We start from the raw sequence: 13327 nt of genomic DNA, 5'->3' as shown, positions 1-13327 counted from the left end.
CCAGCTCTGGTCCCGCATCCAATTCAGATGGTACAAAACCCCCTACATTGGTATTAACTTCTGGAAGACACAGGATCTTATAAAACACAATTTCACAGCCCTAACATAAGTTTTCTAGAACTTGTCTTTCATCACGTAGACTGAGTGAAGGTGAACGCCTTCACTCTTCTGGAAACTGCAGTGGATCAATAACATGACTTTTACGCAAACAGTATCTAAAATGTCTACAGAGAGAGTTAAGCAATTTGTATAGAAAACAGGCATTGCCAATAATTTTGGAAAGTTTCCAAAATATGTGAAGCTTGTCGATTAACCAGCAAGACTGGACTGACTTATACGGAAAGATCTTGTTTATCATCCCCCATACCAAGAAGTTATAGTCCAGAAGTATGCACTTCTCAGTTCCCTGAAAATAAAGCTGCTGGTGTTCTAAATACCACTGCTTAACATTGACTTCCAGCAGGAGGAAGATATCAAAATGTTGCAAAGCCAGAGTGGAAAAGCAACAGATGCATGCAAGTCTTACTTTCTTACTGTTTCTTATAAAAGAGATGCTCGTAATAATAAAGTGATGCAAAGTGAAAGGTAACAACAAGAAGTCACATCAGTTTATCCAGAAGTAAAATCAAAAATATTCCAAACTGACCTGAGTCACTTCACCTGCAGCCGCCCCTTTGCCGGCATCAGAAGTGGAGGGTGAAGTCGCCTTCTTCCTGTCTGTGCTTCGGGTGGGGGAAGGCTTGTAGGGAGATTTTAGAGGACTAGCTGGTGCTACACGAGGACAGATATGGAATACTAAAGAGTTATAGCACAATAGCAAGAGCAAAAGGGAGCACAGACAGAGGAAGCAAGGGAGAGGAGAAAACAGCATACTTTTACGTTAAAATGTTCAAAGGTTGTTTTCAAGTTTTCCAATTTTCAAAAAAAGGTCACATGGTGCAATACATTCAGCATGGTCCCATATTTACTAAAAATGCCTCAACTGAAAGTAACATTTTACAGGGTTGTTTTGCTGTTTGTTTTTTAAATCGCCTCTAACACATCGCTTTCTTATCCATGCACTTTTTGAATCACTTCCCTATACTGCAATTCTTTTCTCTTCTGAAAACACTCAGTTCCTTTGCTTATGACAAAAAGAGTAATGATGTAATTCCAGCTAGATAACTTTTTAACAAGTAGTGCAAAACTGGAATGGTGACAGAAGCACAAGGATTGGTTTTGTTTGTTTGTTTTTAAAAAAGCTTAAAAATGGCAAAGCCTTCTAAACACCTCAACTGCTTTTCAGAATAATACCTTGAATTCTTGAAGAAACCCCTAAATAAATGCTGCTGTAGGTATTTCAGTTATTGATATTAGTGGTAGATACAGTTTAAAGGGCAACACTTCCTGGACATTTCTCCTTTATTAGCAATATGAACAGGATTTCAAAAAAAAAAAGGGATATTTCACTCCTGTTTTTTTTGTTGTTGTTGTTCATATTGCTAAAATGAAACTTTCACAAACATATAGAACTATCAACAGAACATATGCTTCATTAATAAGATAGACACAAATTGTAATCGTGTGACAGTGTTTATAGTCCTATTTTATTCAAATGAAGTCAAGAAGGATACTGCCTTGGAAAAATGTTAATTATGCTCAAATTTAATGGAAAGAAATTTATTATTATTACTGTTACTACTGAAGTTGGGAGCAGTGCTGTAAAATCTCTTACGATGCATTTTTGCGTGCATTCAAGTTTAACTGGGCCCATGTTTTCCTTGAATGACTTTCTAGCAACTTGGCAAAAGTTTGCTGAACGTTGAAAAAAATATTCAGAAACCTGACTGCTGCTTAAGGTATTTCTACTTCAACCATAAAAAAAAAAACCACCTGAATTATGAGAGTTCAATAAGAACTGTTTATCTGAATGTCTCGACTTAGAGTTACATTAATAACATGTTGCCTTAGGGAAAGAGCCTAAAGGTGAGGATCCTCGTTTCTAAACCTACAGAACACACAGGAGCAGAGCAATTTTGGCCCAAACACAATCACAAGAGCACATCACGTGATTATGAAAAGGGAGGACCCTGTTCCATGTTCAGGACACTACTTCTACTGAAAGAAGTACACCTCGAGTAAGAGATCCTCCCTCAACCTTTTTGCTGACAACTACTGACAAAACGATCAATGGAAACTCCAATTTCACTTTAGGGAAAAGGTGACCTGCAGGCCAAATGGCATCCCTGTTAGACATGCCAGCGTGCTGGTTTAAAGACCCTGCGATGAAGATGGAGATAAGGCTGTGAGTTTACAGGCAAGATGACCAGGGAAGGACAAAGAAAGTCCCTATTGATTTCTTCAATTTCAATCAAAGACAACACAGAAAGCAACATCTGTAGGTGGTCCTAGCAATTCACCTCAACGTTTTCAACAAAATATATTGATCTAAATTTGAACTGGCTTTTGTTCAGTCGTAGCAGTAGCTGCTCCCTCAACAATAAGTAAACCGGGAATTTTCTCATGGGGAAAGTATTGTGCGGCAACATTTCTGCTTCCTGCAGCTACAAGGGAAGTAATTTCAGAGTGGCTCCAGAACAATGTCCCTATGCACTGCAACAAAGAAGCATTGCACAAAGGAAAGTATCCTTACTGCCTGATTCATTTTTAAAAGGCCTTGCAACAAAGGCACAGATGCAAGACCTGAGCCTACTGCAATCACAACATACGAAAATACTGATCATCAAGATGATCAGTTTTGTACTGTCTGACCAGTTTTGTCTGAAAAAAAAAAAGTTTCCTTTTGCAAACAGGTGTTTGGGTGTTTGTTGTTTTGTTTTTGAACAGAAGCGCAGATAAAGCTACACATTTTTGTACCCATTTCTGCATATACCATGAGCAGGTATAACCTTTTAACCTGGAACTGCTCAAAGTCAGGTCCTTGCCTAAGCATTAGCAGGACTGGAAACATCAGTTTTGTAGTTGTTAATAAAACCCTCATTTTGCAAGACTGCCATTTACTGATAGGATCGGCAATTATCATCTCTATATTTTAGCTTCTTAAGAAGCTAAAAGAGGAATAACTTCTGGAACTGATACCTTCCAAATCAGCGAGTCAATTATTTTACTTTAAGTAAATATCATTTTGTATGTATTTTGTATGTATAGATACACGTGCAAAAAATACACGTACACACAGTTAAAGACAAAAAATGATTTAACAGTAAAGAACTGTAACCCCAGTAAAAATAGTTAAGGCTCAAACGGTACACTGGGAATTTTGTTCTACATTCTACTTGGGTATAAAAGGAGATGACTTGAATGTGTCAGCGAAATCCTTCTATTTTGCACTGAGAGGTGTCACACGCTGCTCTAAAAAACTGTTTCAGAATGAATATATTCAGTTTTCAGCTTATTACCGAAACTGAAACCAGCAGAATTTCTTAAATCATTTCATATATTTTTTTTAATTTTAAATCTGAATAACCACTATGTGTCTATGTTTTCCTTTTCTCCTAATGAGGCATTCAGAACAAGAAAGACAAGATGATGAGCTTTTTCAATACACCGCTATCAAGAACAGTCTATTTTGTGCTACCATACAAATTATCATTTGGTTCACAGTATTCCATTTCCGTAAGCAGCTACTCAAACGCAACCAAAAACATACCTTAATGGTTTCAAAGTGAGTAATTCACATTTTTACCTGGATTATTGTACTGCTCAGAAAGCATTAAGGTACTTCTGCTTCTGGCTAAAGATGACTGTGTGGGAGTCAGCAGTCGAGAAACAATAAAGTTTTCCATTGGACTAAGATGCATGCGGTGAGCTGAAGGATGGGAGCAAATAAAAATAAAATTTAAAATGCAACATAACAAAACTTTACGTTAAAATGAGAGAAACAAAACAATGGAATGACTAAATGAAAGAGCCTTAAGGTGTTTGAGATTTTAAGCATTTTAAGATAATTCTCATTCCCTTTGAAAAATGGTTTCTGGCTCCTTCATCACTTTAAATTAGTTTTCAACCTGTACAATAAATATAGTAAGGTTAAGCCTACGCTGCATTTTGTTCTTACAAAGTAGAATATTCCATTCTGCAAAATGGTGGCTTTCATGACTCAGCATGAGAAATGTTTGCTTTTTTACCTTGACAGAAAAGGTGAAATGTTTGGTCTAACAGCGCAGCTACTCACTAGCGTGCAAACCACGTTGGAACACATTTAAAATGTGCAGTCTCACTGCATTATATAAATCTTATACAATATGCCCGCATTCCCTTCTACTCCATGGAAAAAAAAAAGCATCAGTTATATAAGATATCTATAGATGTTCTTACTGCATGCGAATAAAGCCAGCAATTGCAATAATCTCAAAGCTATTGATGAGTTTTCAGTAAGTAGCTCAGAAATGAAATCAATTTTACTTTCTCTTTTCAGTTTAGAAATAGGCCTTTACTGTCATTTCCTACAGTCAGTATTTTTTTCTCAGTTAAAAAGAAGGTGATGGAAAAAAAAAAAACAAACAAAAAGATCCAAAAGAGTTTACAGTTGGATAAATCCCCCAGCTCCCTCACTAGTGTTCAGTAACCACTAATCCTGCAAGGCAATCATCTTTCGCTGAGCCTCTCATGCATCAGGGTTTCAAATCAAATTAAAGGGCTCAGGAACTCTGGTCACCAGGCTGAGGTCTCCCAAGAGGCTCATGGATGTACTGCTGCCAGTGGCGCAGCTCATACCTACTGTCCAACCATGTCTGCTTTGCTAGGTTTCATTATTTGGCTGGGAGATCACAAGCTGCACTATTACAGGAAATGCTGCAGTCACAGCAAGCACAACCCTGTTTGCTAGAGTGAAAAACCCCACAGCGTTTGTCTCTGACCTAGGATCTCCAGCGAGGCAGCACAGCCTTGGGACAGACTACTCAACTATTTGATTGTATTTCAGATTAATAATTCAACATACAACCCCCTAAATGTTTGATGTCTTTTGAATAATAGACATAAGAGAGTTGCACAGATAGTTGCAGAGAAGGATTGCTTTAAGCAGAAGGAGAGTTTATGCTGGCAGGAGACCAGCGTGTTCACTTGCCTCTGTCGGGGGAATGTGTTATTGCCGCTGTGGAGGAGGAGAGGCGCTTACTGATTGGCGATTCCATTTGCTTTGGCAGGTTCATTGTAGAAGCTGAAAGTTTGTCACATGCTGCAGAGAGACGCATTGAAGATATTTGTATTCGGATCACAGTGTTGATAATCAACTCCTAAAATTAACCTTGCATTTGTACTCATGGCCTTGCCGCTGATCACAGCGCTGAATGAGTAAGGCCTGAGGTACGCGTGTTCTGACTGCCAAAGGACCAGCATTTTGGGACAGACTTTGGAATGTGACTTTTCTGCTTGTGAATTTAACATTTCAGTTATACAACTGCCTATGTTTGACAGTGCCACAGGCAAATAACTGCATACCATGTCTGCTGAATGAAGCCATTCCAACAGAAGATAGTAACAGCACAAGCAGAAAGTTACCTACAAACCCAAACTGCATACATGGGGCGCTCTGATCCTCACCTTCCCTCCTCCACCCACTGCCTACTTTCAGTCTGGAAAAGCTGGGGTAGACTTCAGGTATTACTCTAATACAGAAATGAAATAATCAACATTTGTGCATTCACACAATGAGAACTCACTCACTCTTTTGGTTAGGCTTTTGTACTTGGGGAGAAGAAAAAACAAAAAACTAGCTCTTTGCTGCCACCCCAATTGCTTTCTTTTCTTCCTATTATTTTTTTTCTGAAATACTGTTTGACAGACTGTTTGAGCACAATGCCCATTTGTAATCTTGCCATTTATCCAACAGAATGACAGAAAAATGTTATTGAACTATTACTACAGTGCACCGCCCTATGATGATCACTGCATGATGCTCAGAAGAACAGAAAAGCAGAGGCTTTGTCCTTTGAATTTGAAATCTGTTTCTTTCAGACACAAAAATACTTTCAGCTAAAGGCATGTATGTGGCTCCAGACCTGCAGCCCCATAGCCACTGCATTCACTATGACATCCACAAAAACCTCGCCCCAGTGAGGTCCGCAGGATTTGCCTCCACCTACTACAATCAACAATACAATTCTCTACATTCCCTTTTTTAAAGTACAGGTACAATGTCACTATGATACAACAGCTGCAAATCCAAATCTCTTTGAAATTTTTGTACTAATTGTTGCTTGTGCATAATCTGTTTGCACAGAAAGAATAATTCTGTAAGAGCATGGGCCCAAGAACCAATAGGGTGCATACTGCAGGAGGAATATCCAAGCCCAGCTTCTCCTCCTGGAAGAGGAGGATCCTACTTCTTAAAGCACAGGCTGCATTATTTTTTTAAAATGCCAAGTACATTTGATATCAAAGCTAGAAATCCTACATGCAACTGATTCTTAACCCTGTAACACTCATCTGCTTCACAGTCCTTTTAGGAGAATGAAAAATAATTAGATAATGATAAAACGAAAAACACAAAAGAAAACAAAATATGATGGCCTATGCACAAAGTCAGCTATTTGAGTTTGTTATTAATACCAGCTTGACCAAAATCCACTGCAAGAGGCTGAAAACTCAGCACAGCTGCTTATATTGGGCTTGCTCTTTTTCAAAATATCGCAGAAAAAGGCCCTCAATACAAAAAAAAGGGGGCTGTTCTGATGAAATAGCATCTCTTTAACATATTTTTCTCACAGTGATTTTTTTAAAGAGTGCCTGCAAATGTACATTTCAACTGTAATACGTTTATACACCCATGCAAACACACAAGCAAACACAGAGCGCCCACAGAATTAACAAAAACGAGAATCTGAGTTGTAGAAGTCTACAGTTCGTGAGAAAATCATGAGATGCCTCTACTGTGGAATGAGAGGCATGCACTGCTCCACCATGGCAAAATTAAAAGCAAATTAAGAAGACACTTGGTCCATATCACTAAGGGTAATGATGTCGAGTATCAGACTGAAATAAGAAGAACGCTGTGGTTAGGAAGGACAGGATCAGTGACGATGAACTACAGTGATTAGAACAGTTATAAACGAGACAGGATGGTACTGTGATTCTCTGAAATACCATTGAAGGAATCAGCAGGAGCAGTAGAGGTCACAGGGTCTGGAGGAAGGGTGTTGGCAGCTAAACCTAGAACAGGGGGTGGGGTATTTTCTGATTCACCTACACAGCAGAGAGATCAGAGCAAAAAGAGGTGAAAGAATTACTGAATAAGTTGGGGGAGGTGGAATCAAGCACAAACTGCATCACAAAGACAATCTGGTTTCTTTCTCAATGCATGAAAGACTCCTTTCTTTTTAATCATATATATTTAATTTCCTGCAAAACAGTTTGCCATTTTAGAGTTAAACATATTTACATACTGTTTAAAACAGAGTAACTGTCATATTTTGTTATCACCCAACCACGGATATCTTTTCCTATGACTACAGTTTCTTCAAACCTGACCAATTTAAATAAATTCCATGATTTAAAGCAGAAAACACGCATACTTTTGAAATATAAAAGCAGCACATGACTGATTATGAAATAAAAATTATCTGTTCTGAAGCCAAATCAAAAAGCACGGCAGCACAAAACACGTAGAAGGCAAAAAAAAAAACCCCTCAAAACTATTTTAAACTGCAGATGCTGCATAGCCATGTAGAAATTCCCATCAGGTTTTTAGAAGTACCAAACAATAACAGATCATCTTTTCTAGGTTTGGCCAGCACTTCGCCCTTTGGTGAATATTAAATTTGCTAACCGTGTGCGTGGGAAGACAATGCGGGGGAAGAAAGTAAGGGAGAAAGAGCACGAATTTTGATTTTGGCATCTGTCATCCTCAAAGCAGATTCTGATTAAAACGATCTGCATTCCTGAAGTTAGGAGTGACCTTTCTTCCCAGAAAGTGTTAGAGAGAGGAAGCCTGGCAAGCAATTACAAAGCATCTCTTCACGCCCCAAGGCAGCAGCCCCCGCAGTACCACACTAACTACAAAATGCATCATCCTCACTATCTCCACAACCTCACGCGTTTTGCACTTCAGGATCTGCAATGCAGGCAGCCTCTTTCACTCACCATCTCTCCCTCCTGAGCCTGCAGCCAGTGCTCCTCCCCACGACCATCGCTTCTGCTTCTGTTCCAGCTGCTGGCTGCGTTCAAGGGACCGACGCATCATGGCTTCTAAACGTTCCTGGTTATAACAGTATAAAAGCAGAGAAACTAAACTGAACCGGTTCTTCCAGGGCTTTTTCTATTTTTTAACATACATTTTTTTAACCTTCTAAAACAGTGCTAAAAACAAGCTGTTCCCCTGTTGCTCCACTTAAGATGTTTACAGGAGCCTGCTTCCAATAGAAAAAAAAAGGACTAAATAAAGAATTTATCAGTATGTTACCTACCTCCAGATCTGTGTATCCTTTGTCTGCAAGCCACTGAGGTCACTACAGAGGCCTAAGTAAATAACACAGGTTGCATCACTGCCTAGCATCTGCTCCTGCTGGTGAGGCTGCTGCTGCGCTCTGGACTTAATTTGTATAAGAATAATGCTCGACAAGCATTAACTCCTTCTTGTCTATGCAGACCTCAGGATTTCTTCCATCCCTTTCTGAGTACAGCTAAATTGCTGCAATGCCAGTGGCTCCTCCTAGCCACGCAGATAAATGATCACTTCAAACCCAAAGTAGGTTACTTTGCAGGATGGCTTAGTTAATTATTTATTTTTGGGGAAACTCCCTCCTTTCTTACACTGTGCTCTCTATAGCCTAAGCATCTAAGAGCTTTTTTTTTTTTTCCCCTTCTTCTTGCGCATTTTTCTTAGTACATGCCCAGATCACCCTGTTCTGAGCTATCTTTTTTTTCCCCACCCCCATGCTTTTCTCCATGGCTTGATGAGTTAGAATTTTCTGATGGGGAAGAATAAAAAGAAGATTCCCTCTCTCCAAATACTACCCTACCTTTAACTCACAGCTAGGTCTTCTTGTTTCATTTCCACCACCTCCTTACTTTCATAGATCTCCACTTGGTTTTGTTCCCATCTCCTCCCTCTACGAGTTTATCTACAGTTTATCACTGCAGCAAGGATCTCTGCATGTTTCCTCCTGCTCCTTTCAAACACATAAAAGAACCCGGTTCTTCCCCATCCACCATTCCAACACCTACCACCTTCCTTCGTCCTTTTACATCTGGTAAACTCTTCAGAGCCACAGTTCAGCAGTCCAATCACTACCATAAGAGATGAGCCCACTCTTGCTGCCTCCAATCGCTGCCCCAGTGGTTTTTGATGCTCTTAGTATTCAAAGACCTATTACTTACTACCTTTGCTATGTCCTTCCCATTTAGCACAGAATTCCCACTCCAATCACTTAAAACTGTTGCTCATGTAGGTTTCTCACTCCAGAAGCACTGGTTCTGTGATTACATCAGATCTCCTTCCACTGCTACCAATCCCTTGCACCATCACCGAGATCTTTTGACAGCTCAGCTCAACTGCATTGAAAACCTTTCTGCATATTCTGGCCAGATTATTCCTTTTCACTGAGTCATAGCTTTGGTCTAGCTCCCCTTCCCTGACATATTTTAATCTCCAAAATCTCAGTTTTTGTTCAAGCATGTCTCCTTCAGTCTCTACGTTGATGGTGAGCCTGTCATGTCTAACTAGGCTTTTTCAGAATATCAGACCCGACCACCAGGCACCTCCAAGTAACTACCATGTCAGGAACCTTTATGCAAGTATCTATAAAATTTGTGTTACCTTCTTGTGACTCTGTCTACAGTCATTGGTTTTCATTAACAGCAGTTATCCAGAAGCTGATGAGAGTGTATCTACAATACCTTTTCTCTCTTACAGATCTTTGAAGAATCTCTTCCACTACCATGAATGACTTCCAGCAATTTATTTCTGACCAAGATTCAACCTCATCCAACCCTGCTACCATAAGAGCACATAAGCTCTCTTGATTTTCTTACATATCACTTATACAATAAATTCCATTACATTATGCTCTATGCAAAGAATGAAAAAATGGCACTCAGCTCTTCAGCCTATGTTACCTTTCAGCTGGTTGACTTGCTGCTGTCATCTCCAGGAAGACAACCTTTTAGTCCCATGTTCTGAGCTCACTTTATTTTTGTCTCCCTTCTCTATCTTTAGCTCACAGGTACATCGGGCAAAGACTGCTGAAATCAGGCAGCTGCTTCTCCCTCCCCCATTTTTTTGTTCCCTCTGTGCCATCCATGTCCAGGCAGGCGTGCCATGTAAATGCTTTATCTGCCTTTCCTCCTCCTTTTTTTCCCCACTTAAGTGCACGTGCACAAAGCATTACAAAGCTCAAGCACAGACTTTTCTGTAATAGCACAGGAAAAAAAATGCCACATTTTGGATATCCCATTGCTTCTTGTCCATACTTCGGAAATGAAAAGGTAATCTTGGAAGTAATCTTCCAGTTTTTGGATTCCCTGTAGTTTGCTCCAATCTTTCATTCTTACTATTTGGTGATTAAATTTTCACATTTAAAATCTGTGTGTGCTGGCTCGGTATTTCAAGTTCACATATTCCACTTTTACCTCCACACTTTCCAACATTAATTTCATTCTATTTCAGACTCTCTTCTGTACTTATGCTTTCCAAGCTTGTTATTTCAGCTCCAACTCTCTGCAGTTAGCTTCTTTTCATTACTTTTATCTACTATACTTTTTACTCCAATTTATGTTTCTACTCATACTCAAACGACCCTCCCAATTCTTTTCCACTAAAACACATAATCCTACAGAATTCTTTTTTCTTTCTGTAACCTAATTAACATTCTTACACATTAATAAAAAAATACAGTATGACAGCAGACAAGTTTCATCTGAGTGATTAATGATTTTCTTTAACATTGCTCAGAGCAAGTACTACCAATATTCACTAGTTTGCAAACCACAGAATACACTCACACCACCTACTATAAAAACACTGTTCTAAAAATAAAATGGAATGCATGATTAAATAGTTTAAAGAAAAACTATTTTTCATACATGTGTGAAAGCTCATACCACTCGCATTCTGAGGTTGAAATCTTCAATTGCACAATGTGGAGAGGATCATTTATTTTCATTTGCAAAGAGGCTTTCATTACAGCACTATGGAACAATGATTGAGCTTAATGAAACTGCAGATATAGGTTAGATAAAGAACAATATGAAAGCCCTTTGCACAAAGGAAGGAGTGTTATTAAAAAGCATTTTAAATGAGAACAAAACTGAATTTTAGAAGTAAAAAGCCAAAGAAAATAACAAGGATGCATAGAAGCACAGCATAAACAATGCATACACCAATAATTTTCAACCACGACAAAAACTAAACAGCAAGACAAAGCATTTCTTCATTAGCAAACACCGTGCAGAAACCCTCCTATGTTATAGGCACATTACCTCGTTAAAGACATATCCAAACTAACTGACCCTCATTTTAGGAACTCTAATTGCCGTAGGCAGAAAAATCTCTGCACTGGAGATGCAGTTAACTTCCTCAAAAAAAATATATACTGGACAAGCTTTGCATGTAAGTTAAGTTAAGAACGAGTAACACCATAAAAAGAGAGCCATCTACTGCTAATGTCAAAGGTAAACATGTTACTTTCCAAAATCCATAGTAATTAATGCATGTTTTCCTCAGACTAAACAACAGAACAAACATTTGGAGTGCCTGAATTTTAGAAGAAAAAGCAAAAATTAACAGTGAGCATACAAATAATTTGACTGAAGTACTCCCCTCTGGTCTATGTAAGATATGACACAGACGTGAAAACAAAAAATACATATTTTACAAATGAGTCAAAATAATTTGTGCAAACAATTCTAAAACAATCTCCCTTATACCTACAACACAAACATCTAAAAGAGCCATGTGTAAGATTAGAGAGGAAAAGTCCTTCCTCTTTGCTTTATGTATTCATCAGCACTGTATGTAAGTAGCTGTTTCCTGATATTATCAGTTGGCCTCACTTTTATTACGGTGCCTCTTCCACCTAACAACAAAAGAGCTCTGTTATTTTCTACTTAAAGTATGGATTTTAAAATTTGTAAAGTGTTTTTTATCTACCTCTTCTGAATATAATTTATTCATACTCCCAGCAATTTAAGATTATAGCTGTGTATAAAAATGTATATGGAAAAAGGGTGAGCGCATCAAAGCAAAACAAACAGGCCAAATGAGGGCTCTGTTACTGCACACGGGGAGCTGGGGCAGCAGTTATGGCAGAAGGGGAGCAGAGAGCAGAAGAGAGGATGCTCATTATTAGAAAGAGGACTCAATTCTCTGCGTGCCTACTGCATAGCAATCAATAGACTGCTTTTGCATAGCAATCCCAACCAGTTTGCAGCAACATTTCAGTATTACTTGCATAACTGAACTCCACTCGCTACAAAAATGACTACAAAATGTTTGAAAGATATTTATTAATTCAATATATTACAATTTGAAAAGTAAATAACTGACACTACAACATTCTAAGGTTTTTACATCTTGTGTTTAAGTGTATACTTTTCTCAAATGTAACAAATGATGTATGTACATCAAAACAAAAATCTAACTAAAAAGAATCTTCCCAGCACTGCGAGATGTTCTTTTCCATTTAACATCGAGTTTGCATGCTGGAACACATTTGATTTGTCTACATTTTTACTAGTAGCCATTTATGTAACCATTAGTATATTGGTAGTATCAGTATTATTTTTACCAATTCCCTTCTTAACAAAATCTGATGGTTTTATTAAAAACAAACCTTTAAATAGATGGATGCTATCACTCTTATTTGCACTACTACCCTTGACGTGGCCCGTACAAATGATGGTCAAATTGTGTCGTGGACTATATAAGAAAGAGAAGAACATTGCTACTAAAGAGACTTCCCAATATAGCGTGCATAGTAACACGTTTATCACATTTCCAAAGCACATGGGAGCTTCAAGATGGGAAAAGGAGAAAAGATAATAACAATTTAAGCAAATGAGGACCAGTTGTTCCTTTATCTAGTCGCAACTCCACTGGCTGCTTGCTGTTAAAAGGAACTCATTAATACTCTCTGCTGCTGAACACCACCACACCTCAAGGCCCAGGGACTGCTAATCCTAAAGGAGGGGGCAGCTTTAAAAGGAATATGGAGGGAAGGGCGCTGTTACTGAAGACTTCCCCTGATATGAAAGGTGCAGTCAATGTAGACAGAGCAAGGATGATTTTCTGACACGTTTGTTCAGTTTCTGCCCAAGGAGTCGGAAATACTTCCATCATACTCCACTAGAAGCTCCAGCTGCCCTGGAGAACAAGTCTGTCAGAATACCT

General features: G+C 38.7%; 1 protein-coding gene across 1 annotated transcript in view; it reads right to left on the bottom strand.

Annotated features, from left to right (window-relative positions):
• The window catches only part of MAP7D2 (MAP7 domain containing 2), a 38633-nt gene that overhangs the window by 18753 nt on the left and 6553 nt on the right, over positions 1 to 13327 (bottom strand). Inside the window, exons 4-7 of the mRNA XM_021400354.1 lie at positions 8083 to 8197; positions 5069 to 5179; positions 3686 to 3808; positions 647 to 795 (exon numbers count right to left, since the gene is read on the bottom strand). Coding sequence (XP_021256029.1) covers positions 647 to 795; positions 3686 to 3808; positions 5069 to 5179; positions 8083 to 8197 — 498 coding nt within the window. The remainder of the gene's footprint in view (positions 1 to 646; positions 796 to 3685; positions 3809 to 5068; positions 5180 to 8082; positions 8198 to 13327) is intronic.

Source organism: Numida meleagris, chromosome 1 (assembly GCF_002078875.1).
Source record: "Numida meleagris isolate 19003 breed g44 Domestic line chromosome 1, NumMel1.0, whole genome shotgun sequence".
Taxonomy (NCBI): Eukaryota; Metazoa; Chordata; class Aves; order Galliformes; family Numididae; genus Numida; species Numida meleagris.
The sequence above is the reverse complement of the archived record's forward strand: the minus strand, read 5'-3'. Positions and strand labels throughout refer to the sequence as shown.